The sequence below is a fragment of the Molossus molossus genome, unplaced genomic scaffold (genome assembly GCF_014108415.1).
Source record: "Molossus molossus isolate mMolMol1 unplaced genomic scaffold, mMolMol1.p scaffold_m16_p_4, whole genome shotgun sequence".
In the NCBI taxonomy this organism is placed as follows: Eukaryota; Metazoa; Chordata; class Mammalia; order Chiroptera; family Molossidae; genus Molossus; species Molossus molossus.
In genome coordinates this window covers 120972317-120998675 of record NW_023425377.1, presented here as the reverse complement: position 1 = coordinate 120998675, position 26359 = coordinate 120972317, and the positions used below count along the sequence as shown (strand labels likewise).

Here is a 26359-nt window from a genome sequence, read left to right as displayed (position 1 = left end):
GATTAATGCATTAGCCATTGTCAACTGACAGTGGCTTCAAACAGATCCCTTACAGCAAGACAATCACATGAGTCAAAACATACTGGCACATTAGTGGAATCTCGTTCTGTCTTTAATAACTATCCAGTCCATCTTATAAAAATTTCTCCCAGGCTTCCATGTGATCTTGTTAGGTTCCAAAAGCAAGAGTGGTCTCAGCAATATATGGCTTTGCCTTTTCAGGCATCTAGTATAAATGAGCTAAGAGACAGTATTACCTCTTGCTCTGAGCCTCTTTCGAGGTGTTAATACTACATTTCCCAATTATATAACCCAGGTGTCCATTCCCTTCTCTTCAAACGTTTCCACCTTTGGAAGAGAGATTCAGCCACTGTGGTCTAGACCACAGGCAGTAACACTAGTCTGGCAAGTTCTCCCCCTCCGGCCATTTCTCTTCACGTTGGGTAAGGTTACACAGACGCAGTACTAGTGGACTCTATGACCAAGCACCTGCATACCTGGATATTAATGAAATAAAGGATAAACACCCCCCCACCCCACAATGACAGTGAATTACAGGTATTTCTGAAAAGTCAATTGCAAAAGCAAATCTGAGTTCCAGACTGGACTCTGGGACCAAGTGCTCAAGCATTGTAACATACAACCTCTAAGACATTATTTCAGAAATGAAGAGGAAACGTTGACTTTTCTCTGAACAGACTTTTTTCTTGTACAGCTTGTAGGCGATGTTAAGTAAACAGTTTAGAAACGAGACCCAGGTTGGTGGAGTGGTTCTCCGTCACACGTCCTGAGCAGCACACTGTCCTCTGCAAAGCGGCTCGGCCCACCCGGCGGAGGCCTGATCACGTGTGACAGCTCCGGTCGTTACACGGGTGACCCTGTACTCACGAGGAACTTACCGAAATGAAGAATGCGGTTCACTTTCTTGAGTCACAGAACATACTAACTAGTTATAAAAACTATGGCGTAAACGCAGGGGTGTAAAGGGCGGTTAAGCCAGGTAATGTTCTCCCCCGCAAGGGCTGTCCTGTCAAGTTTAAACATTTGAATTTTAAAGTCGTTCTAAACCCCTTCCAGAATTGGAAGTAGAGAGTCAGACCCTCGGGTGAGGAACAGACGGGCAGAGACGCCCCCACGTCAGGCCAGCCCTTCCCCGTGCGGCGCCGGCTCCTCCCGGAGCAGCAGCGCCGACACTTCCTGTCCCGGCGGCCGCAGCCAAGCACTTCCGGCTCGAGCCCCGGAAACCCGGGCGGGCGGCCAAGAGGAGCACACCGCGCCTGCGCGCCCAGGCGCAGCCTCTCCGCAGCCGCCGCATCATTGCGTCACCGCCAGCCTGGCTGGGACGTCAACGGGCGGGAGTTTTTCAAAATGGGAGCGCGGAGGCGCCGCCCAGGCCTCGGAAGGTGCCCGGGAGACCCTTCGGTGGCAGTGCTGTCGTCGCCAGGAGTGGCGGCCTAGAGAGCAGAGCCTGATGGGCGCCAAGAACTGCCGGCTGCTGGGAGCGTTGCCTCGAAGGGACTGCGTGAAGGGAGCCGAGCCCGGGAGCCCGGGCCGGGGCCTGGAAATATGGCGACCTGCATCGGGGAGAAGATCGAGGTGAGCGGACGCGCGGTCCTCAGCGGGGCGGGACCCGCGACCTCCGCCGGCAGGGTACCCGGAGAGGCTGACGCCTGCGGGTGGGCGCCGAGGTGCTCTGGGAGGGGCCCAGCCGCCGGGAGCCCAGATGTTTGGGGGCGGAGCGACCCGCCCCACCGAGCCTCGGGGTGGCGGCCCAGGTGAGTCGCTCGCGGCCCCGCCTTTCTGTCCCTAGACCCCAGGCTGCTTGTCTGCGGTCCCGCCAGAGCTGCCGCGCTGGGGCCGGGCATCTCCAAGGGGATGGCGGTTACCCGCGGCGGGAGCTGCGGCGGGATCCCGGCCAGGCCCCTGGCTCCCTGGGATTGGCTGGAGGTGGGAGGAGGGTGCTGAGGCTGCGCTGAGGCTGAGGAACCAGATATTAGGGAACTCTCCCTGGAGCCCAGCCTGGAAGCTCAGGGAGCCCCGCGAGGCGTCAACATGCTTTCCGGTCCAGACACCGGCTGTATCAAGGTGTCAGACTTGCGTGAATTTTGAATGCAAATGCCCCTCTCGATCCCTTTTATCTTCTCTTTCCAGCCCCTTCCTGTCTTTCTTCCTTTCTACTCCTGTGAGTCATCACACATATTCTTTAACTTTTAAGGATTTTAAAGTTGGAAATCTGCTTGGTAAAGGATCATTTGCTGGTGTCTACAGAGCTGAGTCCATTCACACTGGTTTGGAAGTTGCAATCAAAATGGTAAGAAGACATTTATCAACTTCTCACCTCTCCTAGAGAAGTGTACTGCTTGAGTGAGATGTCAGAAACTCCTTGCCTACCAGCCTTTTCTTTGATTATGGTGTAAAGAACTTTTTGCTTAGGCAAAATAAAATAGTTCCACATCCAGCAATTTAAATTAGGGGTATCTTAGGAGATCCTTGATCGTGATTAAATAAGTATTTTATCCTCATTAATGTTCAGTAGACCTGGTATCTGTTCTAATTTTACATACTTGGAATCATTTGGTAGAAATCAAATAAATAATGATTTGTTTTAATAAGACTACACTTGTGCATAGTTCTATATTACACTAACAATCTAAAGAACTATTCTTGATTGTTAAGAGTAACATAAGCAATTAAGAATTTCTTATCTAGCCCTGGCCGGTTTGGCTCAGCGGTTAGAGCGTCCGCCTGCGGTCCAGAGAGACCCGGGTTCAGTTCCCGCTAAGGGCACGTACCTCAGTTGCAGTTTGTCCCCGGCCCTGGTTGGGGCATGCCGGTGGCAACCACTCAATGTGTCCCTTTCACGTCGATGTCTCTCTCTGCCATTCTATCTGAACAAAAAAAAGGAAAAATGTCCTCTGGTGAGGATTTGAAAAAAAAGAATTTCTTATCTAAACCACTGGGATCGGGGAAGGGAAATTTTGTTTTAAAGCTTGGCTAAATTGTTGTTGTTGTTATAGATATGATAGTCGTGCTATTAAGTTCTTTAAGTTGGGAGAGGGTATGAGGATGCATTGGGCAAACTTCTGAATGTCCACTCTGCAATCTGCTGGGTGCAAGGGGAAAATAGACAACGGTAAATTGATCTCATAAAGAAGTAGATAAAAGGACTTCAGAATATTTTAAAGTGTATCTTCTCTTTTCAAAGTTAACCTTTGACAACTTCACATTTGTATCATCAACATTTAAAACTCTCGTCTTATTTTTAGATAGATAAGAAAGCCATGTACAAAGCTGGAATGGTACAGAGAGTCCAAAATGAGGTGAAAATACATTGCCAATTGAAACATCCTTCTATCTTGGAGGTAAAATACAAATTTTATAAAAATCGCCAAGGATACGGAATTTTTGTATGTTATAATTTATTATGCTCTTTTATATTTCAGCTGTATAACTATTTTGAAGATAGCAATTATGTTTACCTAGTATTAGAAATGTGCCATAATGGAGAAATGAACAGGTATCTAAAGAACAGAAGGAAACCATTCTCAGAAAACGAAGGTGGGCTGCTGCTTCTTTCTTTCACTTTTTTTTTCTTTTGGTAGATACAAATTTTACTTTTTGTAGTTTTGAAGAATGTGCTGTTTTGTAATATTTAATAAAACTTTTTAATGCAAGCATTACAGAAGTAAAGTAAAAGGAGAAATTTATTATCTTTTTTCAAAACTACATTTTAAATTGGTAGCAATTTAGTATGTATTCTTACTTTTTTAAAAATACATTTTTATTGAATTTTTTAGACTGAGGAAGGGAGAGAGAGAAATATCAATGAGAGAGATCCACTGATTGGCTGCCTTCTGCACGCCCCCTACTGGGGATGGAGCCCACAACCCAGGCATGTGCCCTGACCTAGAATCAAACCGGGACCCCTCAGTCCATGGGACACTTCTCAGTCCACTGAGCCACACCAGCCAGGCTGTATCCTTACTATTGAAATGACTTATAATAGAAAAGAGAAAACATAAATAGGGAAAGTAGTATAATGAACCCCCATGAAGTTAAATCACTCAGCTTTCAAAACTGTCAACTCATGGTCAAATTGTTTCATTTGTATCCTTATTCCCCCAGTTTCCCAGAGTATTTTGAAGCAAATCATAGACTTTATAGATATTTTGACTCTTTATCTTTAAAAAATAAAGACTTAAAAAAAATAACCACAAATTTATTATCACACTTATTATATTTCTTACTATCAAATACATAAGTCAGTTTCAACTTCCCCAGTTTCATATAAATAACTTTTTACAGTTCAGTTCAGGCTCAGTTGTAAGGTCTATGCATCACCTCACAAAACTTTTTTCATGTTATCTTGCCTTGCTAACAGATTACAGGTAAGCTAAGGTGGTTGCTGATAGATTATTGTGTACATTCAAATCTATGTAAGCTGTTTAGAAAACAATTTGGTCTTATGTATTAGGAGTTATGGAAATGTTCATATCCTTTGACTTAAAATAAGGACATAATTCAAATTGTAAATAATTCCATACAAATATTAACAATGATTACTGTATTTTTTCTAATACTGTAAAATAAGGCCTCTTTAAATAAGACAAACCTGCAAAAGCAATAAAGGAAAAAATTGTTAATTTACTTAAAATTAAGACTGACAAAAGAGACAGCTAACAAATTTAAATGACGAAAATATCTGTAAACTATATGGCTGGCAAATTAATATTAAAAATATAAAGCCTGCCTAAAAAAAGATAATTGAATAGGAAAATGGACAGGGGATATAAGCAGACTGTTCACAGAAGAGAAAGTACAGATGGCCTATAAACATGAAAAAATGCTCAAACTCAATAGGAATCATAAGAATGCCAACTAAAATAAAAAGCACCATTTTTTTACTTACTGGCTTGAGACTGCCTGAGATTAACAGGGATGTGCATGAAAATACAGCCTTTTAGAATTTGGGAAGGTATTACAATATGAAGTTTTAATCCTTTAACCCAGTGATTTTATTTCTTGAATTTACCCTAGAAAAACATCCCATGATATGCACAAGAAAGCCCTGGCCAGTGTGGCTCAGTTGGCTGAGTATCATCCCATGCAACAAAGGGTCCCCAGTTTGATTCCCGTCAGGGCATGTACCCCAGTTGCTGCTCCATTCCCAGTGGAGCGTGTGCAAGAGGTAGTCGATCAGTGTTTCTCTCTCACATTGATGTTTCTCCTTTTCCTTCTTTCTGAAATCAACAAAAACTTTAAAAAAAAAAAATGCACAAGAAAACAAGTATATACAAGAATGTCTATTGGTCTATATTTTGTAATCTTGAAATACCAGAAATGACCCACATTTTCATCAATAGCAATTAAATAAAATGAAGATCTATGTGTATTGCCAGAAATATCTCCAAGAAACATTGTAAAGTGGAAGAGAAAGTAACAAAACTATATTTTTATACCATTTTTATATTTAAAAACCAGTTATAACACATTTTTGTAGGTTTAAAAATTTTTATAGATGTAAGCACACAAGAAAGAGTATAAAAAGATGTACAAACTGTTAATAGTGATTGTTTTTTGGGAGGGTTTGTTTGGGGGGACATCAGAAAAACTTTCACTTGCTTTTTAAAGAAAAAAATTAGAATGTATTTGTGAATTGTTGGTTCAGTTATAAATATTTTCTTTTAATTGCTAGAGAATTCTGGTTAACCTAGAGTTACTCTATTTACTGCCGTGTGCTAATAAAATTAAGCTTCCCTTAACTAAATATAGAAAACTCATCAGAAAGGACAGAGGTTAAATAAAAGGAGTGCTTAGTTGTCTTAAAGGGAATTAATGTATATCATGAAATTATCAGTGTTATTTGGGATGGTAAAACTAAGCTGCAGTGTCCTAATTTTAATACTCTGGCATGTGTACCTGGGTTGTTATGTATTCTAAATACTGTATGTTCCAGATTTTCTAAATCATAGATTTTATGTTTTGTATTCTAACAGCTCGACACTTTATGCACCAGATCATCACAGGAATGCTGTATCTCCATTCTCATGGTATATTACACCGGGACCTCACACTTTCTAACCTCTTACTTACGCGTAATATGAACATCAAGATTGCCGATTTTGGGCTGGCAACTCAATTGAAAATGCCACATGAAAAGCACTATACGTTATGTGGAACTCCTAATTACATTTCACCAGAAATTGCAACTCGAAGTGCACATGGACTTGAATCTGACATTTGGTCCTTGGGCTGTATGTTTTATACATTACTTATTGGGAGACCACCTTTTGATACTGACACAGTCAAGAACACATTAAATAAAGTAGTATTGGCAGATTATGAAATGCCAACTTTTTTGTCAAGAGAAGCCAAGGACCTTATTCACCAGTTACTTCGTAGAAATCCAGCAGATCGTTTAAGTCTATCTTCAGTATTAGACCATCCTTTTATGTCCCGAAATTCTTCAACGAAAAGTAAGGATTTAGGAACTGTAGAAGATTCAATTGATAGTGGACATGCCACAATTTCTACTGCAATGACGACTTCCTCCAGTACCAGTATAAGTGGTAGTTTATTTGACAAAAGAAGACTTTTGATTGGTCAGCCACTCCCAAATAAAATGACCATATTTCCAAAAAATAAAAATTCAAGTGATTTTTCTTCAGGAGAAGGAAGCACTTTTTATACTCATTGGGGAAATCAAGAACAAGAAACTGGTAATGGTGGAAGGGGAAGAGTAATCCATGATGCTGAAGAAAGGCCACGTTCTCGATACCTTCGTAGAGCCCATTCCTCTGATAGGTCTGGCACTTCTAATAGTCAATCCCAAGCAAACACGTGTACAATGGAACGATGTCACTCAGCAGAAATGCTTTCAAAATCCAAAAGATCAGGAGGAGATGAAAATGAAGAAAGATACTCACCCACAAACAGCAATGTCAATATTTTTCACTTCTTTAAAGAAAAGACTTCTAATAGTTCTGGATCTTTGGAAAGACCTGATAACAATCAATCAGTGTAAGAAAAACCCTATCAAAAGGACTTTACTTTTTTAGTAAACATTGTGTTAGTACAATAATGAAGCTGACTCTAACTAAGGGGGTTTACTTTTTTCTAACATTGTCAGACATTCCTGGGGCACTTCTTAACTATGATTTCTGTTTCTTTTTTTAAATATGTTTTTACTGATTTTTTAGAGAGAGAGAAATATCAGTTGGCTGCCTCCAGCATTCCCTTTAATGGGGATTGAGCCCACATCCCAGGCATGTGCCCCGGCCAGGAATCAAACCGGGACCTCTCAGTCCATGGGACGACGCTCAATCCAGTGAGCCACACCGGCTGGGCTGATTTCTATTTCTTATTAGGAAGAGAATCAGAATGATGATTTTGAATTGTGGTTAAGAATCTCTTTTAACGTGAGTGTATGTGATCATGAATGTGTTTGTAGAGTGTATTTAACACTTGGGAATTTTTTGTTTCTTTTCTTTTTTTTTTAAATGAAGCAATTCTCCAGTGCAAAGTTTCATATATTAAACGTGTTTGGTTTCTAAAGTACTCTAAATGGTAACTAGAAACACACACACATGTAAAGAAAGAGAGAAGCTGAACCTAAATGATGAGTAATTGTATTATTGACTGCTTCTCACATGAAGACTAGTTTTTTAGATACTATTGTTTCGTGTTTTTTTTTCCCCTGATCTTTGATTTTTATGCTTAAATTACAAGAGAGCAATAACCATATAGAAACATAGTTAGTGCCATGAGAATTTTGACATGGGAGTTTGGCTTTTTAGAAACAATTTAGTTATGCAAATACTGGTTTCTAAAATTTTCAGAAAGTCAAATAAGAGATCTCATTTTATTAAGTATCTTAAAAAGTTATTACTTGGTCATTTTGTATTAGTTTATGTGAATATTTTTTCTTTGTCTTTTTAGCTCCAATCATCTTTATCCAGGAAAAACTCCTTTTTCGTTTTCAGACCAGACATCTCAGCTTGAAATGGTACAACAATGGTTTGGAAATCTGCAAAAAATTGGTGAGTTTTTAATTGACTGTTTAATAAAAAATTAATCACGCGGACACTTAGCAAACATTTTACATTTCTATTTGGGTTTTCTTTAAAAATAATGCATTTTCAACAAACTGTTATAATAGTAATAATTATTAACTATGGATTTTGAGTATTTACTATGTCAGCCACTGTTCTTAGTGCTTTGCATATGTCATTAACTTTTCACAAAACACTTATAAAGACGTACTATTAGCCTTGTCTTAGGAAAGATGAGAAGACCAGGATTCCCACCCAAGTCTGGCTCAGAGACTTGATTCTAAACCCCTCTGTTCTTGCAGCCTCTCTGTAATTAGCACCTACTATCAGTGCCTATAAAATAATCAAGAGGGTTGATCTTACTATTTTGTTGTTGTTGTTAATCCTCTCCCAAGGACACCTTTGCATTGATTTTTAGATAGAGTGGAAGGGAGGGAGAACAAGAGAGAGAAACATTAATGTGAGACACATTGATTGGTTGCCTCCTGAATGACCCCAGCCAGGGCCAGAAATCAAACCTGCAAACCAGGTACATGCTATTGACCAGGAATCGAACCCTCAACCCTTTGGTCTGAAGGCCAACGCTCCAACTGCTGAGCCAAACTGGCCAGGGCAACCTTATTTTTAAGTAGAAGCTGATGTAGACATCATGGTGTACCAGTGGGACCTCACATACACTAAATTACACAGCTGCTAAAAACCTAAACGTTTTTAAACAGCTGTCATTTAAGTCATTATTTATATGCAGAGAGTCTAAAGTTAAACATTTCTTTTTAATGAACTTGACAGATTCACAGATGGTGGATTGGAAAACGATGATGCACATAAGAGAGAATAAAAAAGAAACATATGGAGAGGAGGGGATTGTTTTTTACCAAGTATTATATTACCTCACACAAAGAGTGCATTATATGGCTGTAATTTCAGCAGAGAGTTGTGTCACCTTAAGAGTCTGTGTTTTTCTTTTTAAATGTTATTTTCAAGAGCTGAAGAGAATAAACTTTTTCATGAGTACTTGCTGAAGATGATAATTCAAGTTTGTTTTTACACTATAAAAGTGCTGTGTACTTAATCTTGAAGTAAACCTTCTGTTGCAGTTGTAGAAACTTATTTGGTAACGTGGACATACCTGAGATGATGACTAGATTTATAATAATCCATTACTGCTGCTGCAATTTTAAAATACAGTATTTGATATAACAGATTTGTCATAATGGGAGTAGAGGAGAAAAATCACTGAAACATAATTTAAGGGAAAAATTGTGATACACATTTTTAGAGTTTAGCATTTGAAAAACTGTCTTCCTGAGTTTTATATCAGGGCTTTAAAAAATAACTTTCTCGCCCTGGCCAGTTTGGCTCAGCAGTTAGAGCGTCGGCCTGCGGTCTGGAGAGACCCAGGTTCGGTTCCCGTACCTCGGTTTCAGTTTGTCCCTGGCCCTGGTTGGGTCGTGTGGGTGGCAACCACTCGATGTGTCCCTTTCACATCGATGTTTCTCTCTCTCCCTCCTACTCCATATGAACAAAATATCGAAAAATGTCCTCGGGTGAGGATAAAAAATAATAATAATGTTCTCATGTGAATGTTAAAACCTAAAATATAAATGGGTAAAGTTCAATAAGAACCTTTCTTAAAATGTGGAGCCAATACATTTGTGACATTAAATATTAATAATATTAAAGCTATTTCATATCTTGTGTTTTTTTTGCTTTTAGTTGTGTGTTTTGTAAGTGAGGGTGGAATAGAGACCTTAGCTTAAAGAGAATAAATTTGCATATTATATAGAATGATTACTGGGAAATTCTTTTGTTTCTGTATTTGTTGCAGCATTGGCAATTGCTTATTTTAGATTTAAAAGGCGACTAGTTTTTACTTTGAAAAATTAATTTCATATTAATATCTTTTTTTCTTAGTGTTAAGAATACTAAAGGTATTTGTTTGTAATATGGCTTAAAATGTTCTTTAAAGTTGCTAGTTTATTATGTCATGTCTTAAACTGCTTATTTGTTAGAAAAATTATGAGCATTTTTGTTGCTTGATTTCTTTTGTTCCTCAAAAAAATCTATAAGTAGTATGAAATCATGTTGTGTAGGCTTGGCTTTTAATTACTGCATTCAGTTGCTTTATTCTGTGTATTTTATAGGTCATTTAAGAGAAACTACTGAGCACAATAGCCAAAACAGAGATTTCCAGGGCCGTCCAGATTTGCAGGACACCTCAAGAAATGCCTGGACTGACACAAGAGCCAAAAAGAGCTCTGATACTTCTGATAACGTGCATTCTGCAAAACAGCTGAATACCATGAAACATATGACTGCATTTCCTAATAAACCTGAGATAATTCCACAAGAATCTATTTTTGGCTTAGAACCTGTTTCTGAACAAAGCAAGACGAGGGGTATGGAGCCACCGTTGGGTTATCAGAAACGTACATTACGAAGCATTACATCTCCTTTGACAGCTTACAGGTTAAAACCAATCAGACAGAAAACCAAAAAAGCTGTGGTATGTCTTCTTTTTCAAAATTATTATGTGATATTTTCTTGGTAAATTGGTTTCTAGTATCAAATATAATGTTATTTTTAGTTCCCCACAATGTCTCTGCTTTTGGTAAGTGAACTATAAGCTCATTTAAAAGAAAAGGGGCTGGGTGTTTATGGAAAAATGGCTCTTATTTCCTAGTGGCTACTAAAAATGGTGAATTGATACTGATACGTTTTGAATTTTAAATTATTGATTTTGAAGAACATTTCAAATTAATACTGACTAGTTACTGTGTTAAATATTCACAATTTCAATCACTAAATATTTAATTATCTTTTGCTTTTATTTTTATTGTTTTTACATATAATCCAGATTCAAAAAGGTAAACTAGAAAGTATAACCTTTTTTTAACATCTGAAACTATTTAAAAGAAAAGGAGTATACCCAAAATTAAGTTTAGAGTTTTAAAAAGTTTGATTTAGGAATGGTGATTTTTATTTTTTAATTCCATCTTCATCCTGTTTTCCCATTCACCCAGTCTTGCCTTTGTTTGGCATACTATTGTCTTTACAACGTCCTTATTCTCCACCCTCCCTTCTGCTTGCTTTCTGATCACTGGTTATCATTTCACACTTCATTATACCTTCTTAGCTTCCTTATGTTTCCTAGTTGTGCTCAAGTACACTCCTGGTCCCGGCTGTTGCAGTGAAGCAACTCTTTTGATTTGTATTTCTGCTATGGTTAAGTACTTTTCAGTATCATAGATGTCAGAGCCGTTCTAGTAAACAAGAGCATTCTTACTGATTCCGGTTTGTTTTTAGGTGAGCATACTGGATTCAGAGGAGGTATGTGTGGAGCTTCTGAAGGAGCATTCATCTCAAGAATACGTGAAAGAAGTTCTTCATATATCTAGTGATGGAAATACGGTAAGGTGGATCTCCTTTATTATCTTGCAACTTTATCACTTAAGCATTTGGCTTTCTAATTCATTTTATAATTATATCTTTAAAAAACTTTTTAAATCATTTTTTCTGATAGTGATAGTTTCTTTGGAATCCAAAAATTGGAGTAGTATACTATATATATTTAAATAAATTAGTATGAATTTTAAAATAATTATAACTAGTAACAAAATCTCAAGTTTAGGCTTAAGGTTAAAAAGCAAAATAAACCTTTTAGAACATACTTAGCATTTTCAATAAAATAATATTTAATATTACATGTGAGCTCTTCATAATTTTAGTAGCAGAATATAGTGCTGTAACTTAATGGCATATAATTAGAATTTTTAAATTTTTTTGACAGATCACTATTTATTATCCAAATGACAGAAGAGGTTTTCCTCTTGCTGATAGACCGCCTTCGCCTACTGATAACATCAGTAGGTACAGCTTTGACAGTTTACCAGGTATGTAAAGTTATTAAGGAACAAATTTAGAGAATGGACTTATATATGTCTAAACTCTATACATGTGTATATGTGGTTAGCATAGGTTATAAATATCTAGTGAGGTTGGATGTACCTTACTCTTACAATGTTTATTCCTGTTCTGTTATAATGGTAAAAAGTAACTCTGGAATATTTGTGTTGAATCGTGTTAAAGTTACAACATGAAGTATCTAGTTTTTGGCTTTTGAAATCATGACTATGCTACATAAATGATCATTTATAACTGTGGTTTAGCAAATTTGACTCTCAGTTCAGCTCCTAGACATTATGGATTGGGGAATTAAGTACTGAATAGTAAGACTTCACTGAAGTGACAATTAGAAACAAGAAAACCTATATAACTTAACTCTATTTGAAATCAAACAGGTAGATAAGACCTGAATACTGTAAATGACCATAGTTAAATACTATAAATCACCATAGTTACAGGAAACTTTACTTGTATAAGGTAGGGCCATAAAACTATGCTTTTCTAACATAAAAAGAGCTGTGTTTCTTTTTCTGAAAGGCGTTTGGTTCTGATATCTCAGGTGGAAGTCTTTTCATTTTACTTATAAAACTTTCCTGGAATTATTAAAATTATTTTTTAAGTAATCATAACACCATTCATCAGATTTTGCTATACATTTCTTGCAAATGTTATACTATCTTTCATTTTTCTTGAAATAATAGACTTTATGTCTCTAAAGTATTTTTATTTTGGTTCTGGGATTACTAACCTATCAACTTGAATTTTTGAGCCAGAGTAGAAATAAATAATTTTTTTTTTCCCTCACGCTAGGACACTTTTTTTGCATTTATCTTGAGATAGAGCGGGAGGAAGAGAGAGAGAGAGAGAGACATCGACGTGAGAGAGACACATTGACCGGCTGCCACCCACACAACCCCAACCGGGGCCAGGGACAAGCTGCAACCAAGGCTCATGCCCTCAGTGGGAACCGAACCCGGGTCTCTCTGTTGCGCGAGCCGACACTCTAACCACTGAGCAAAACTGGCCAGGGCTAACAACACTCTAACCACTGAGCAAAACTGGCCAGGGCTAAATTTTTGTGTAATTTATGTCAACTCAACATTATTCTTTTGTAATAGGCCATTTTTTTTCTTTTCCTCCCTAGAAAAGTACTGGCGAAAATATCAGTATGCTTCCAGATTTGTACAGCTTGTAAGATCTAAATCTCCCAAAATCACTTATTTTACAAAATATGCTAAATGTGTCTTGATGGAGAATTCCCCTGGTGCTGATTTTGAGGTTTGGTTTTATGATGGTAAGTACCACTTTAAAATGGTACTTTTTCCCTTTAGTTTGTAATTTAATAGTTGTGTTTTTTAATGAAACAGCAAGTTTTTCTATATATATATATATATATATATATATTGAGGTGAGAAATTCAAATGGACACACACAAAATTATTAGAATTATAAGTGTATAAAAGGATAGGACTGAATCAGAGAATCTTATTTTCTAAATCTGTTCTATAAATATGATTTACTGTTTAATCTGTAAAAAGCTTCCTACTTTAAGGGACACTGAGCACAAACACCATACATGTATAATTATAGCTGTCCTTCAGTTGTTATTTTTATATGAGAGGTGATTTTTTAAAAAATTTTAAGTGTTTTATTTATTTATTTATTTATTTATTTTAAATCCTCACCCGAGGATATTTTTCCATATTTTGTTCAGATAGAGTAGGAGGGAGAGCGAGAAAGAGGGGGAGAGAGAGAGAGAGAGAGAGAGAGAGGCATCGCCATGAAAGAGATACATCGAGTGGTTGCTACCCGCATGACCCAACCAGGGCCGGGGACAAACTGTGACCGAGGTACATGCACTTAGTGGGAACCAAACCCGGGTCTCTCTGGACCACACGCCGACGCTCTAACCGCTGAGCCAAACCGGCCAGGGCAGATTATAAGTGTTTTAGACTTAAGCCAGATACATGCAGAAAAGAAAAATGGATGACCTATATTTACTGAATACCTTGAGAGCTTCATTTTATTTATGGTCAGTAAGTGAATGTAAAAGATACTGTGATCTAGAAGCTATTATGTACTGGTATAATAATGGATATAAATCTAGATATTTAAAGAAATGATTTAAAAATAGTTTCTTATTTTTTAAGGAGCAAAGATACACATAACAGAAGCTTTAATTCATGTGATTGAAAAGACTGGGATATCTTACACCTTAAAAGGTGAAAGTGAAGTTAATAGCTTGAAAGAGGAAATAAAAATGTATCTGGACCATGCTAATGAGGTATGTACTCCTTATGGTTTTCGTGCCGATGATGGATGACAAACGCCAGCTCCCGTGATGACGGAAGCTCTCTTCCTTTGAAATAGGGCCGTCGGACTTGCTTAGCGCTGGAATCCGTGATTTCGGAAGAGGAAAAGACAAATGGAAGCGCTCCCCTTTTCCCAATAATCATAGGAAGGTAAATGTTTAAAAACTGTAAAAATATGGCTAAAATGTATAGGAAATGTTTTTAAAAACAGGTGTTTACATTATAAACATTCTTTGCCTTTCTGTAAGTTGTAAGCTTTAAGGAAACCTGCTTAGATATTTCTTTCTCCTTCAGAAAACCTAGTAGCACTAGCTCGCCTCAGGCCCTGTCCGCGCCGCCTGCCATGGATCTGAACTGCCGGATGAGGAGACTGTGCGTCAGCAGCGCGGCTGCTCCGGGTCAGGCCCCAGCGCCTAGCCCTCCTGTAAGCACACGTGTCACTCCTGTACCCAGACCCTTCGGCGACTGCCTGATGCCCTTGGTGTACAGTGAAAACTCCTTATGATCACCTCCCTACTTCTGAAGCCTCACACTGAGCTGCTTTACCCCGCACTGGATGTGCCTGAACCTCAGAAGCCTTCCTTTACTTCTTGGAACAAGTCAGATTCTCAGGGCCTTTTCACATGCTGTTCCCGTGCCCAGAAGCTGTTCCCCGACCCCTCAGTGGCTCATGCTTATCCTTCTGGTGTCAGTTTAAATGTTGCCTCAAAACAAGCCTAAGCTGGCCTCTCTGTGAAAAAGCTAAATAGATTAAATTAGATTTTTGTTTCATTTTTACTTGTAAAGTTCCATTAACTACCTTTATATCCAATGATAGGCTCGTGGTTAAATAAACTTATTATATTTTTACTCAGTGAACTACAATGCCAGTGAAGACTATACAGCAATGTAGTATAAAAAGCAGCAATGAAGGAATAAGGGTGTGTGTGTATACATGTGTGTACTCACACACATACATACTTGCCATAATTGCAGCTGTGAAAAATTATACCTTGGGAAAAAAGGAAAAGATATCTATCAAAATGAAAACAGCAATTGTGTGATATATTTTTTTTTTTCTATTCTGTATTTTTTTAATTTCCATCATGTGGTCATGCTTTAACTATTAAATTTTGTTTTTTAGAAAACTTACTTTAAGCTAATAAAAAAACAATCGTTTTCTACTTTTGCTGAACTTGGCTTATAAAAATGCGAAGGCATAATATCTGTCTTTTACTTTTGTAGATGGTTACAAATGAAGGACTTGACCGTACTGCTGCAGCTTCTGGAACAAACATCCCTTCTAATAGTCTAAAAGATTGTCTTCCTAAGTCAGCACAACTTCTGAAATCTGTTTTTGTGAAAAACGTTGGTTGGGCTACACAGGTGAGAAGTTTTAGGAAGTGAATTTTCTCAGATTGTTTTGTTTCCACAGTAATTAGACAATTACCCCAAAATAGAAATTATTTTAAAGATTTCTCTTTGCAAGAAAGTTTTTACACCTTTTATGCAGTGGTTGTATCATTAAAAAGTTAAACATTTTTAAAATTTGTATACAGTTGGAAAACTCTATATATTGTTGATAAGAAATTGCCTGCCAGGGCCTGGGTGGCCTGTTTTTGCCCTTGTTTTTTAAAGCGCGGGTCATGATATTATGGCTAGTTAGGAGTTTAGAATGATGTCCATTAGAAGCCTTGTAACCTATATTACTACAGTAACTTTTATTTGGCCAAAAAGGATTTTTGCATTTGAAAGTTAAATCCACATTGAGTTTCAAGCTTTTGTTATAGAATTTTATATAGGTGTGAAAGGATGTGTGTATTATCTGGAAGCCTGGAGACTTGAACGTAGCACACACAGGTTTTACTTACCAATGAAATAAAATACAGCCTAGGCCTTTATGGGGGTAGGAAATAAAGGGAAGGGGACCCAGCATTTGTTGAGCACCTGCATTATAGTACCATGTTTTTCACATTTATTGTCTTGTTATTTCTCCAAGTGAAACCTAACGATGTTTTCTCCTTAAGTATGGCTCATATGGTTGATTGACTTGCAGTGTCCTACTTAGTTGGCAGAGTCTGGATTTAAACCCAGGTCTCTGATCCCAGAGTCCATGTCATCCTCTCTGTACTCTGGAGTGGCACATCATAAATAGTAGTGATTAAAGGAATAGGTTTCAAATTTAAGATATGAGGTTCTCGTGCAGAAGAGAGATTTTTGTGGCCTAAGGACAAAGAATAGAGGGAAATTCTCATTTTAAAAGTGTTGCTTTTGTGCCCTGGCCGGTTTGGGTCAGCGGTTAGAGTGTCGGCCTGCGGTCCGGAGAGACCCGGGTTCGGTTCCCGCTAAGGGCATGTACCTCGGTTGCAGTTTGTCCCCGGCCCTGGTCAGTCGTGCGGGTGGCAGCCATTCGATGTGTCCCTTCCACATCGATGTTTCTCTCTCTCTCTCTCTCTTCCTCTCTCTCCCTCCCACTCTATCTGTACCAAAATATGGAAAAATGTCCTCGGGTGAGGATAAAAAAAAAAAAGTGTTGCTTTTGTTATTTTTCTGTATCAATTCTTGTTTAGAAATACTATTTTTAAAAATTCTGTTGGAAAACAACAATGAAAAACTACTCCAGCCCTGGCCGGTTTGGTTCAGTGGTTAGAGCGTCGACCTGCGGTCCAGAGAGACCCGGGTTCGGTTTCCGCTAAGGGCACGTAAGGAAAAAAAAACTACTCCAATGTCCTAATGGAAACAAATGGGAAACAAGATTCACTTGGAATAAATTTTTTTTTTTTTTTTTTTTATCCTCACCCTCCGATATTTTTCCATTTTTTGTTCAGGTAGAGTGGGAGGGAGAGAGAGGAAGAGAGAGAGAGAGAGAGAGAGAAACATTGACGTGAAGGGACACATCGAGTGGCTGCCACCCGCACGACCAACCAGGGCCGGGGACAAACTGCAACTGAGGTACGTACCCTTAGCGGAAACCGAACCCGGGTCTCTCTGTACCGCAGGCCGACGCTCCAACCGCTGAGCCAAACCGGCCAGGGCTGAAATAATTTTAATATACGAATACCCTAACTATTAAAGGAATAGTCTGAGTAAGACATGCATTTTCTCAGTGCTACTATTATCACAGCTACTGAAAGGGTTGTTGTTGTTTTTTTAACTATGTGTAAAACCTGTTAAACATGAGGCCCTCTATAGTAATTTCTGACACTTCTATTTTTCTAGTTAACTAGTGGAGCTGTGTGGGTTCAGTTTAATGACGGGTCCCAGCTGGTGGTGCAGGCAGGTGTGTCTTCCGTCAGTTACACATCACCAGGTGGTCAGACGACTAGGTGAGTTCTGAAACACTGGTTGAGAGTCATTCCTTTGCTATAAGTTTTCCCTATACAGTGAAATAAGTTATGTAGTAAAGTTACTATTTTCATTTTGGCAATGTTTATGTTATTTAAACTGTTAATTATTCTTAGGAGTTCATATAGCCTTTTTAATGCATGTTTTAGAATTAACGACATGAATGCAGGACTGCAAGTGGCTAGGTTCCTTGTAGCCTTATTCCACAGCCTAACTAGGTTGGCTTTTTTCAGGAATAACAGACCTCTACTCTGGCTGGCATGGTTCAGTGGTTAGAGCATTGGCCTGTCCACCGAAGGTCTCAGGTTCTATTCCTGGTTAAGGGCATGTACCTGGTTTGCAGGTTCTATTCCCAACCCTGTTTGGGGCGAGCTGAGAGAGGCAACCAATCAATGTGTCTCTTTCACATTGATGTTTCTCTCTCTCTATCGCCCCTCCCGCCTCCCTTCCACTCTCTCTTTTTCTGAAAATCAAGGGAAAAAGCATTCTTGGGTGAGGATTAAAAAAAAACAAAGAAATAATAAACTTCTAAGTTCAAAATAATACACCTAAACAATTTATGTCAAAAAACATAGAAGCTAGAAATCTTTTTTAAAGAGAGATTTTTTTTATCTTAAATGGAAGGCTGTATCCTCTTATCTAATGTAAAGTAATTAATGTTTGAAGCACAGTTTTGAATATATATATTCATTCTGTATGAAATGTGTCAGGAACCATGCAAAAAAGCAGGGATCTGCCAGTGGCAAGAGTAAGCAGTAGTTTGGCTTCCACAACACAAATCATAACTAACTAAAAAGAGGTAGGGTTGGTTAGTGATGATGCCAGTGCCCACATGGTACTCTATGAGAAGTGATTATTGTAAAGGAATTACTAGAGGCAAATATAATTTGTGGATATCCACCAATTGCTTTTTTTGTTAAATGTGTACATATGCAGTGCCATTATTTAAAGAACTACTCATGAAGTTAGATGCTTTGTTAAATAAACTCTTTGAAATGCTCCAGAAAGTGGAAGGCTACAGATATAAAATGGGTAGAACCGATGTTCAGATGATAAAAGTTCAGATTTACTTGATATAGTCATTTGGAAAGTGTTAACATTTATATAGAAATGTATTCATACATGTTTAGCTTAGTGTTTTCCTTAGATTAGGACCTACAATTTAATGAGGAATCCAGATCTTCAGGTTACTTTAGAAATTATAAAGCCAGTTTAAGTTATTAGATCTAATTTTATTTCTATTATTTAAATACATTAAGAGATCGGTCTGTTTTGAAAGGAAACAAATTGGGTATGCTTAACTTGATTTAGGCGTCTACTCTAGTAAATATTTTGTGTAATTTTTCTGAGATGCCTCTGCCATTGAAAAATTACTGAAAAATATAATGTGCCTTTTGGTACTTTCACACGAACTAAGTAATTAAGTAATGTTTTTATCTTTTTTCTTTTGCTTCACTTAGATATGGAGAAAATGAAAAATTACCAGAATACATCAAACAGAAATTACAGTGTCTTTCTTCCATCCTTCTGATGTTTTCTAATCCAACTTCTGGTTTTCTGTGATTAAAGTTCCTTTTAGATATATGTTTAATAAATAATGTTTTTGTTGGCTTTCAAAGAAAGTGACTTTTTCTTATTTAAATAACTTCTTCAGAAAGCCTTTTTATAGAAGAGAATTTTAATCTATACCATAGTGGGTATATTCTAATGAGAGAACAAAACAGAGTGAAACTTAAATCACGTATAGAATGTAGTGGTCATAGATTAAAATAGGACATCTAACTTTGCTCTTAAAATTATATACCCCCAAACTTTCTGTGTTCCTATATTTGTATTGAACAGTCTTTTTAAAGCAAAAATATAAATGGTGTGTGTGTGGTATATTTGTGCTTTTGTTGTTTTCCCTACTTCTCGGGCTGGTTGAATCATGGACCAAACATGGAGGAGTTTTTTAATAATTGAACGTGTAAATAATATGTATTTATGTTATAAGAAACATGTAAAAATGTATATTTGTTTTATATTTATTTTTGTAGCACTGGTTTCTGATGAAGCATTTAAACCGATGCATTTTATATTAAAAAAATAAATAAATACAGTGATAAGTGGCTTTATCTTTTGACTTATTTAATTAAATACTTATTAAAATAAGTTACTAGTAAACTTGTATTTAGTTTTGGTGCCTGTTTGTTTAGGAGGAGCCAATTAAAAATTAATTTTGCAAATGGTAAATACATTGTTTCTCTACCCTTACCTGAAAGTATGTATATATTTTAATGATAAACATTTTAACACTGAAAAAGCCAATACAGTTAATTAACATGATGAAAAGGAATACTTGATAGTATGACAGTCATTCCTAATGAAATACTCAAAGTAAAATGGGAATAGAATGTAATTACCTAAATATGATATAGATTGTTTAACCTAATGTTTCCTGCTGATTTTTATAATGAAAGAAATATTGGAACCAATTCCATTAAGTAGACATGAATACCCAATCTCACAATTATTCAACGTTGTTTTGGAGGTTTTTGCTTAAGGCAATGAGGAAAAAACAATTTACAACATAAACTGCAAAGTTAGTATTAATAAGAAAAGACAAACAACCCAATAGAAAACTGTACAAAAGATATGAACAGATGATTCATAAAGGAAACCCATATAGTGGTGATTCCAAAGGCTATATGCTCAACCACCTGTACAGTTAGAGAAATGCAAAATTAGTTCCTTTTATCAGAGATTGGTAAAAAATAGTAACAGAGCAAGGCATTCTTGGGTATTGATTAGAGTAAATGATAATCTAATAGAAATCTGGCAGTGTCAGAATTAACACATTTTAATACATTGGTATTCCAACTGTGGGGAAGAAAATTATGTAAGTCTATCTCTTAGGGGAAAAAATACCGGAAATAAGAGTTTCTCTTTCGAAATGGAAATTATCAAAAGAATTCCTAGCTAAATGTCGAAGGCTAAAAAAAATATTTTGCTTTGACAAAATTTAAGTTTTTTTTATAATCTCAATAACTTAATGTGTCTTTATGTTTCAGGTATTTCTCTTACACGTAACATATAGTTGAATTTTGTTTTTTAATCCAATCTAATAACCTCTAGTTTGTTTGCCTTTATTGTCATTTCTGATTTATTTCACTGTTTGTCATTACAATTCTATTACATTGATGTCGACCAATTTATTTTGTGCTTTGTTCCTCATTTTTCTTTTTTCCTTTCCTGCCTTCTTTCAGGTTGAGTTTCCTTTAATCCCTTTGATTCTCTCTACAGAATATTTTCATCAGAACGGTATGGTAGTTTATCAATATGCAGTGTTTACAAGAGTATGACTAAGTCTTCACCACTGAATACTTCTGTGTACTCAATGCTGCATCCGACCAGGAGGCACAGAGCTTACCCCCTTGTGATGTGGAGGATGCTCAGAAGGTTCAAATGTTGTCAGTCTCATCCACCCTTTAGAAAGTTCCTCATTAATTTTTCACCTATAAGTTGTAGCATTCATTCCTTGATTGTTGCCCAAATCTGTTATTTCACTAGCGGTTGCTAAATGGGGATTTGTCTAATTCTCTTACTCCATTTGTATTAGCTTGGATTATTCCGCAGACTAGAACTTTCCCTCAGCAATATTTCACTACCTGCTGAAGTGCAGGTACAGGAAAGGCAGTGTTGAGTCTTTATTTTCTAGTTTTCAGAATAAAGAACTAAAGCCCTAGCAACCTCCAAAGGTGACCAGTGAGTTTATTTTTAGTATCATTATGAACTCAGATTTTCACATTTGATGTTTAAATAAATAGCAGATATTATTTTCAGAGCTTTAACTGCCCTGTTTTTGGCTGGAGGAGTCCCTCCGTTTGCCGGTCCTTTGGCGAGCCTCCAGGCTTGGCTAGCTCCTGCCTGCTGGCACGTGCCGCCTCAGGCTCATCTTGCCTCACACCTGGCATCAGCCATTTCTACAAGGAGCCCAGGTTTCTTAGAGACCTTGTTGCCTTAAATGGCTTCCCATTTCTCTTCAAGTCCAGAGTACCTAAACATGTTTCCTAATACTGACATATCACGAATGGATTATCGTTCCAAGTAGAAGACGGACCCTTTGAGTGCTCAGTTGTTAGTGGGGCCTGTGTTGGCTGAAGAATGGTACCAGCAGCCTCGTCTGCTTTCCTCGCTGGCGCATGTACTTTCTAGGGCTGCATATGAGAACGGGTGAGCGGTGCGGTGAGTGCACAGGGATGTGTATTTGTCAGCTCAGTAAACCTTTCTTTTGGGGAACCTCTCCTTCAGTTATAAATGTTTGGTCCATGTAATTGAGATGGGCCTCTCAGAGTTCCTCCCTTCTCTCCCCCCCAGAAAACTGCAGCGCTGGGTCCGAGGGTTTCTTCTACCACCTGCCATCTGGTCAGTTCAGGGCCTGTAAGCTAACCTTGGCTACTTGGAGCCTTTTCTGACCCTTCTTCCCGAGCCATTTTCTTCTGAAATTGTGAGCTACAGAGTCACATGCCCTGACTTTCCTGTTAGGTCAGGTACCCCGTTACCCACCCTTACAGCTCCCTGCACTTCTCCTTCACCGTCCTTCCTCAAGCATAATCCTCTGTGCGTCACCTGAATAACATCTGACTTTCCCTACTAGGGGCCTGTTCTTCGCTCACTGCTCTCTTCTCCACAGTGCCACGGTGCTTAAATACGTATTCAAAGTATAAATAAGTAATGTTTTAAGGCTTAAGGTACATGTATAATCTTTTATTAGGAAATGTAAATTAACATCATAAAATACATTAAATTACGAATACAGTCAAACCTTGGTTCTCCAACATCTCCCATCTCAAACTACTCAACCCGACAGCCCTTCCATGCTGACACCGTGTACGATGTCAGGCATCTCTCGGGCGACAAGGGGAGAATGCGAGCGTGTGAGTCAGTTCCCTGTCAGCTTCGCAGGAAATTGTGCTGTGAATATTTTCCATGTTTTTGTGCTTTTGTTGCTGCTGCTTATTATTAAATTTTCACCTTTTTACTGTATATTTCATTTCCTTTTGGTTAAATTTTCATTTACATTTCATGTCCTTTTTGTTTTCAGAGTGTTATAGATTAAACAGTACATTAGACATGTAGTATATGAAAGGTTAAAATGGAATCATTTGGGGGTCTGGAACATTCATTCAATTTGCATACATTGTTTCTAATGGGAGAAAATGCTTCCGTTTTCAAACAGCCTCTGAAACGAATTTTAAGTTCAAAAACTGAGGTAAGTCTGCTATAGTCCAAAATGGTACCCCAAAATATCCTCTCAAAATAACTTAATCTAGTCTTGAACAGATGCAGCTAAGTAGTCTGTCCTCTTCAAAACAAATTACATACAGACTTGTTTTACTTAAGCAAGAGAGATCTGTTTTACTTATGAACTGGAGTTTGTTTTCAATGTAGCCAAGCTTAGGAAGGTAGCATGAAGTTTTGTGAAGCTATAAATCCCTACAAAACAGGACTCTCACTCTTAACAAGTTTAGGTTTTCAAAACATCTCTTAAATATATACTACTTTTAGTAGTTTTTCATCCCTTACCATCTCCTGCCATCCTTTTCAATTAATACTCAGCTTGTTCCACTCAAAACCTCAATTAGGTGATTTCTTTCTTCAAACTTTACCTCCCTGCTCTCTCCTCAACCCCATGTCACCTCCTCATCCTTGTGCCAAGGTGTCACTGGTATAATACTCCAGAGAAGAAAGTGCTCTCAATAAAAATGTGGCAGTCATTTTTGCAAGGTTATAGTTTATCAATTTTATTCAATGTTATAAATCTTTAGGAGTTGGAAAATTTGTCTATGTCAATATTCTGGCATGGAAACAGGCTAACCATTAAGGTAAAAGCCTATCAATGGGTGTCAAGTTATATTTATCAAATATTTCTGCTAATAGGAGTCACTGATATAGGTAGCAATTTATTATACAATTAGCAATTAATCACCTGCTACTGCAACCTGGGCTATATACTATGAAAAATATAGTGGTTAAGAGTGTAGACTCTGATGTCAGACTGCTACTTAGAAAAAGTACCTACACTTCTTGGTGCCTCTCATTCACCTGTAAAACGGGAATCATAATAGTAACTTCACTCTGTCAACTAAGATTAAACTGAACATCACACAGCACCTGGATGTGAATTTGATAAATGTTCACTGTTATCATGCTCATGATTACCACTACTGTTGTTAGTTCTATCATTCACAGTCCCTAAACCAAGGGTGACGTTTACTCTTCGGGATTAGAGTGCCCCCCCCAATGTAAGACAGAAGGGGGAGCTGTGGAACATCAGGGAAGGGTTCCGGGATGTGGCAAACAGCCAGAAAATTCGCTGTGGTTCTGATAAATCTAACTGAAGCAGTCTTGCTACGGGAGGTGGAGAGGACTGAAAACAAATAGACGTAAGCACAGGATTACTTTTGTCAGATTAAGCTTTCTATTACAGCTGAAGAAACTGGATATAAGTACAGCAAACCTCAAGTCACAACCCAAAACAATCCGATTAAAAAATGGGTAGAGGACCTGAATAGACATTGGTCCAAAGAAGACATACAAATACCAACGAGTATGTTAAAAGGTGCTCCACATCAATAATCCTCATGGACTTGCAAACCGAAAGCAGTGAAATACCACCTCACACCTGTTTCTGTGTGTGTGTGTGTGTGTGTGTGTGTGTACATACATACGTAATGGAATATTATTCAGCCACAAGAAAGGAGATCCTGCCATTTGTGCTGACAGGGATGGACCCCAAGGGCACTGCTAGGTATATCACTGATGAGGAATCTAAAAGAGGTGAACTACTGGAAGCAGAGAGTGTTATGACAGTTGCCAGAGTCTGGGGGATGGAGGAAATGTGGAGATGTTGGTCAGAGTACCAATTTGCTGTTACAAAATTAATCATTTCTGGGGATCTAAGGTTCAGCATGGTGATTAAAGCTAATAATACTGTATAATATACTTAAAAGTTGCTGAGAGAGTCAATCTTAAATGCTTTCAGCACAAAAAGGAAATGATAATTATGTGATGGTATTAGTTAATGCTATGGTGGCAATCATTTTACAATATATAAGTGTATAAAATCGACATGTGCACCGTCAGCTTACACAGTGCTCTCTGTTATTGTATCTCAATAACGCTGGAAACGAAAGACGGAGAATACATCCACCTGCAAGCCCGTCAGGAGAACCAGCCCTGCCAACACCCGAATCTTGGACATCGACCCTCCAGAATTGTGAGAGATAAATTTCTATTGTTCAAGCAAAAAAAACAAACAAAAAACACAAACTTAGTATAAAGTGCAGTTTATAGTCTCTACTCTCTCAGTTTTGAAAATATTTATAATTTAGAGGAGAAAACATTTGGAAAGTATTTCAAAATATCTTTACTTTTTTTGGTAATATTGATTATCTATATACATATTTTTGTACTAGTTCCTTTTATCAACATTCAACTTAGACAGAGGTAGAAATGTACACATAGAAACCATATTCTCACGTAGACTTAATAAACTTAGATTAACGCCATCTGCCTCAAATGTTAGCCTGATTAGCCTGGGGCTGTCGTGGCCCGTCCGAATGTAACATTGTGCGGATCCGAATAGCTCTGCAGACGAGACTGGAAACAGTTGTGTCTACCCTGCCACCACCGAGTGCTGGGAAATAAAGTGGTCGTTTTCCTCCAGAATTTAAGGGAGTTGAAAATGCCAATAATTATAATAAACAATCCGCTTCAGTATATGTATACAATAACACATACTTGGCTTATGTTTCTAAAGTGAATTACTTATTAGCACTTGAAAGAAAAAAGTAGTTACCCCTACTTCAAGTAGTGAAATCCATCTTGATCTCTTAATCCTCTTTATTGCTTAAATATTAGCATTATTCATACTTATCTATTAATTTAGGGTTACTCAGTGAGATTAGACAGAATGCGTATTAAAAATAACTTAAAGAAGGTAAGGTAGGCTCTGGCCGGTTTGGCTCCGAGGTTATTAGAGCGTAGGCCGGCGGATCAATGAGTCGCGGTTTCAGTTCCGGTCAAGGGCACATACCTCGGTTGCAGTTTGTCCCCAGCACTGGTCAGGTTGTGCGGGAGGCAGCCAGTCAGTGTCTCTCTCTCACATGAATGTTTCTCTCTTCCTCTCCCTCCCTCCCACTCTATCTGATGATAAATAGAAAAATATCCTCTGGTAAGGTAAAAAAAGGTAAGGTAGGATGGCAGGTGTGGTAAATGGAAAAATTAAGAGTCAATATTTATTTCATAATGAAACTTGATAATAATAGAAAATGTATTTTTAAATAAATAAAAAGTAGGTATCTTTGATTAGGTAAAGATACCTACTACTTTGGTGAACTATTTCTTTTTTTTTCTTTCTTCAGTGTTTATTTTTTTATTAATTTATTTTTGTTGCAGATATTTCTCCTTTATCCCCCAGTAAACTATTTATATCGTTTCATTCTGTTATAGGTAATTCTTACAAAACTCTACTATGGTTTCACTGCATAAATATTCTCTGCAGTTTAAATAAAAATACAATTTCACATTTATAGACCATTGTTCATTCACTCGTGAATTTATCAATCCAAAAAAGGTGTTGCATGAAGAATATTTCTCTTTTCAGCCCTGGCCGGTTTGGCTCAGCAGTTAGCGTGTCGGCCTGCGGACCAGAGTCCTGGGTTCGGTTCCCGCACCAAAAAAAAAAAAAGGAATATTTCTCTTTTCAGATAAAGAAATTATGAT

General features: G+C 37.7%; 2 protein-coding genes across 3 annotated transcripts in view; both read left to right on the top strand.

Annotated features, from left to right (window-relative positions):
- Nucleotides 1–1397: 1397 nt before the first annotated feature.
- PLK4 (polo like kinase 4) lies at nt 1398–19192 on the top strand. Of its 2 annotated transcripts, none has more exons than XM_036241573.1 (16): nt 1398–1596; nt 2216–2311; nt 3267–3320; nt 3444–3558; nt 5997–7020; nt 7939–8039; nt 10196–10557; nt 11358–11462; nt 11842–11944; nt 13102–13251; nt 14108–14241; nt 14328–14419; nt 14564–14693; nt 15494–15634; nt 17468–17574; nt 19054–19192. In XM_036241573.1, the coding sequence occupies exons 1-16, from the start codon at nt 1567–1569 to the stop codon at nt 19154–19156; spliced, it is 2847 nt and encodes a 948-aa protein (XP_036097466.1). In that variant the 5' UTR covers nt 1398–1566; the 3' UTR covers nt 19157–19192. The 2 variants fall into 2 exon arrangements, with proteins under 2 accessions (XP_036097466.1, XP_036097465.1); XM_036241572.1 differs by having other exon boundaries at nt 3267–3362.
- A 4678-nt stretch (nt 19193–23870) lies between these two features.
- ABHD18 (abhydrolase domain containing 18) overlaps nt 23871–26359 on the top strand; it is a 66162-nt gene continuing 63673 nt past the window's right edge. Inside the window, exons 1-2 of the mRNA XM_036239858.1 lie at nt 23871–24018; nt 24769–24851. The gene's annotated coding sequence lies outside the window, so the exon portion shown is untranslated. The remainder of the gene's footprint in view (nt 24019–24768; nt 24852–26359) is intronic.

Excerpts from the sequence above, each read along its gene's own strand:
- PLK4 (XM_036241572.1), top strand. The coding sequence starts at position 1,567 with ATGGCGACCTGCATCGGGGAGAAGATCGAG. Across the intron at positions 11,463-11,841 it reads TATCTAGTGATGGAAATACG|ATCACTATTTATTATCCAAA; the intron begins GTAAGGTGGATC and ends TTTTTTTGACAG. Across the intron at positions 17,575-19,053 it reads CCAGGTGGTCAGACGACTAG|ATATGGAGAAAATGAAAAAT; the intron begins GTGAGTTCTGAA and ends TGCTTCACTTAG.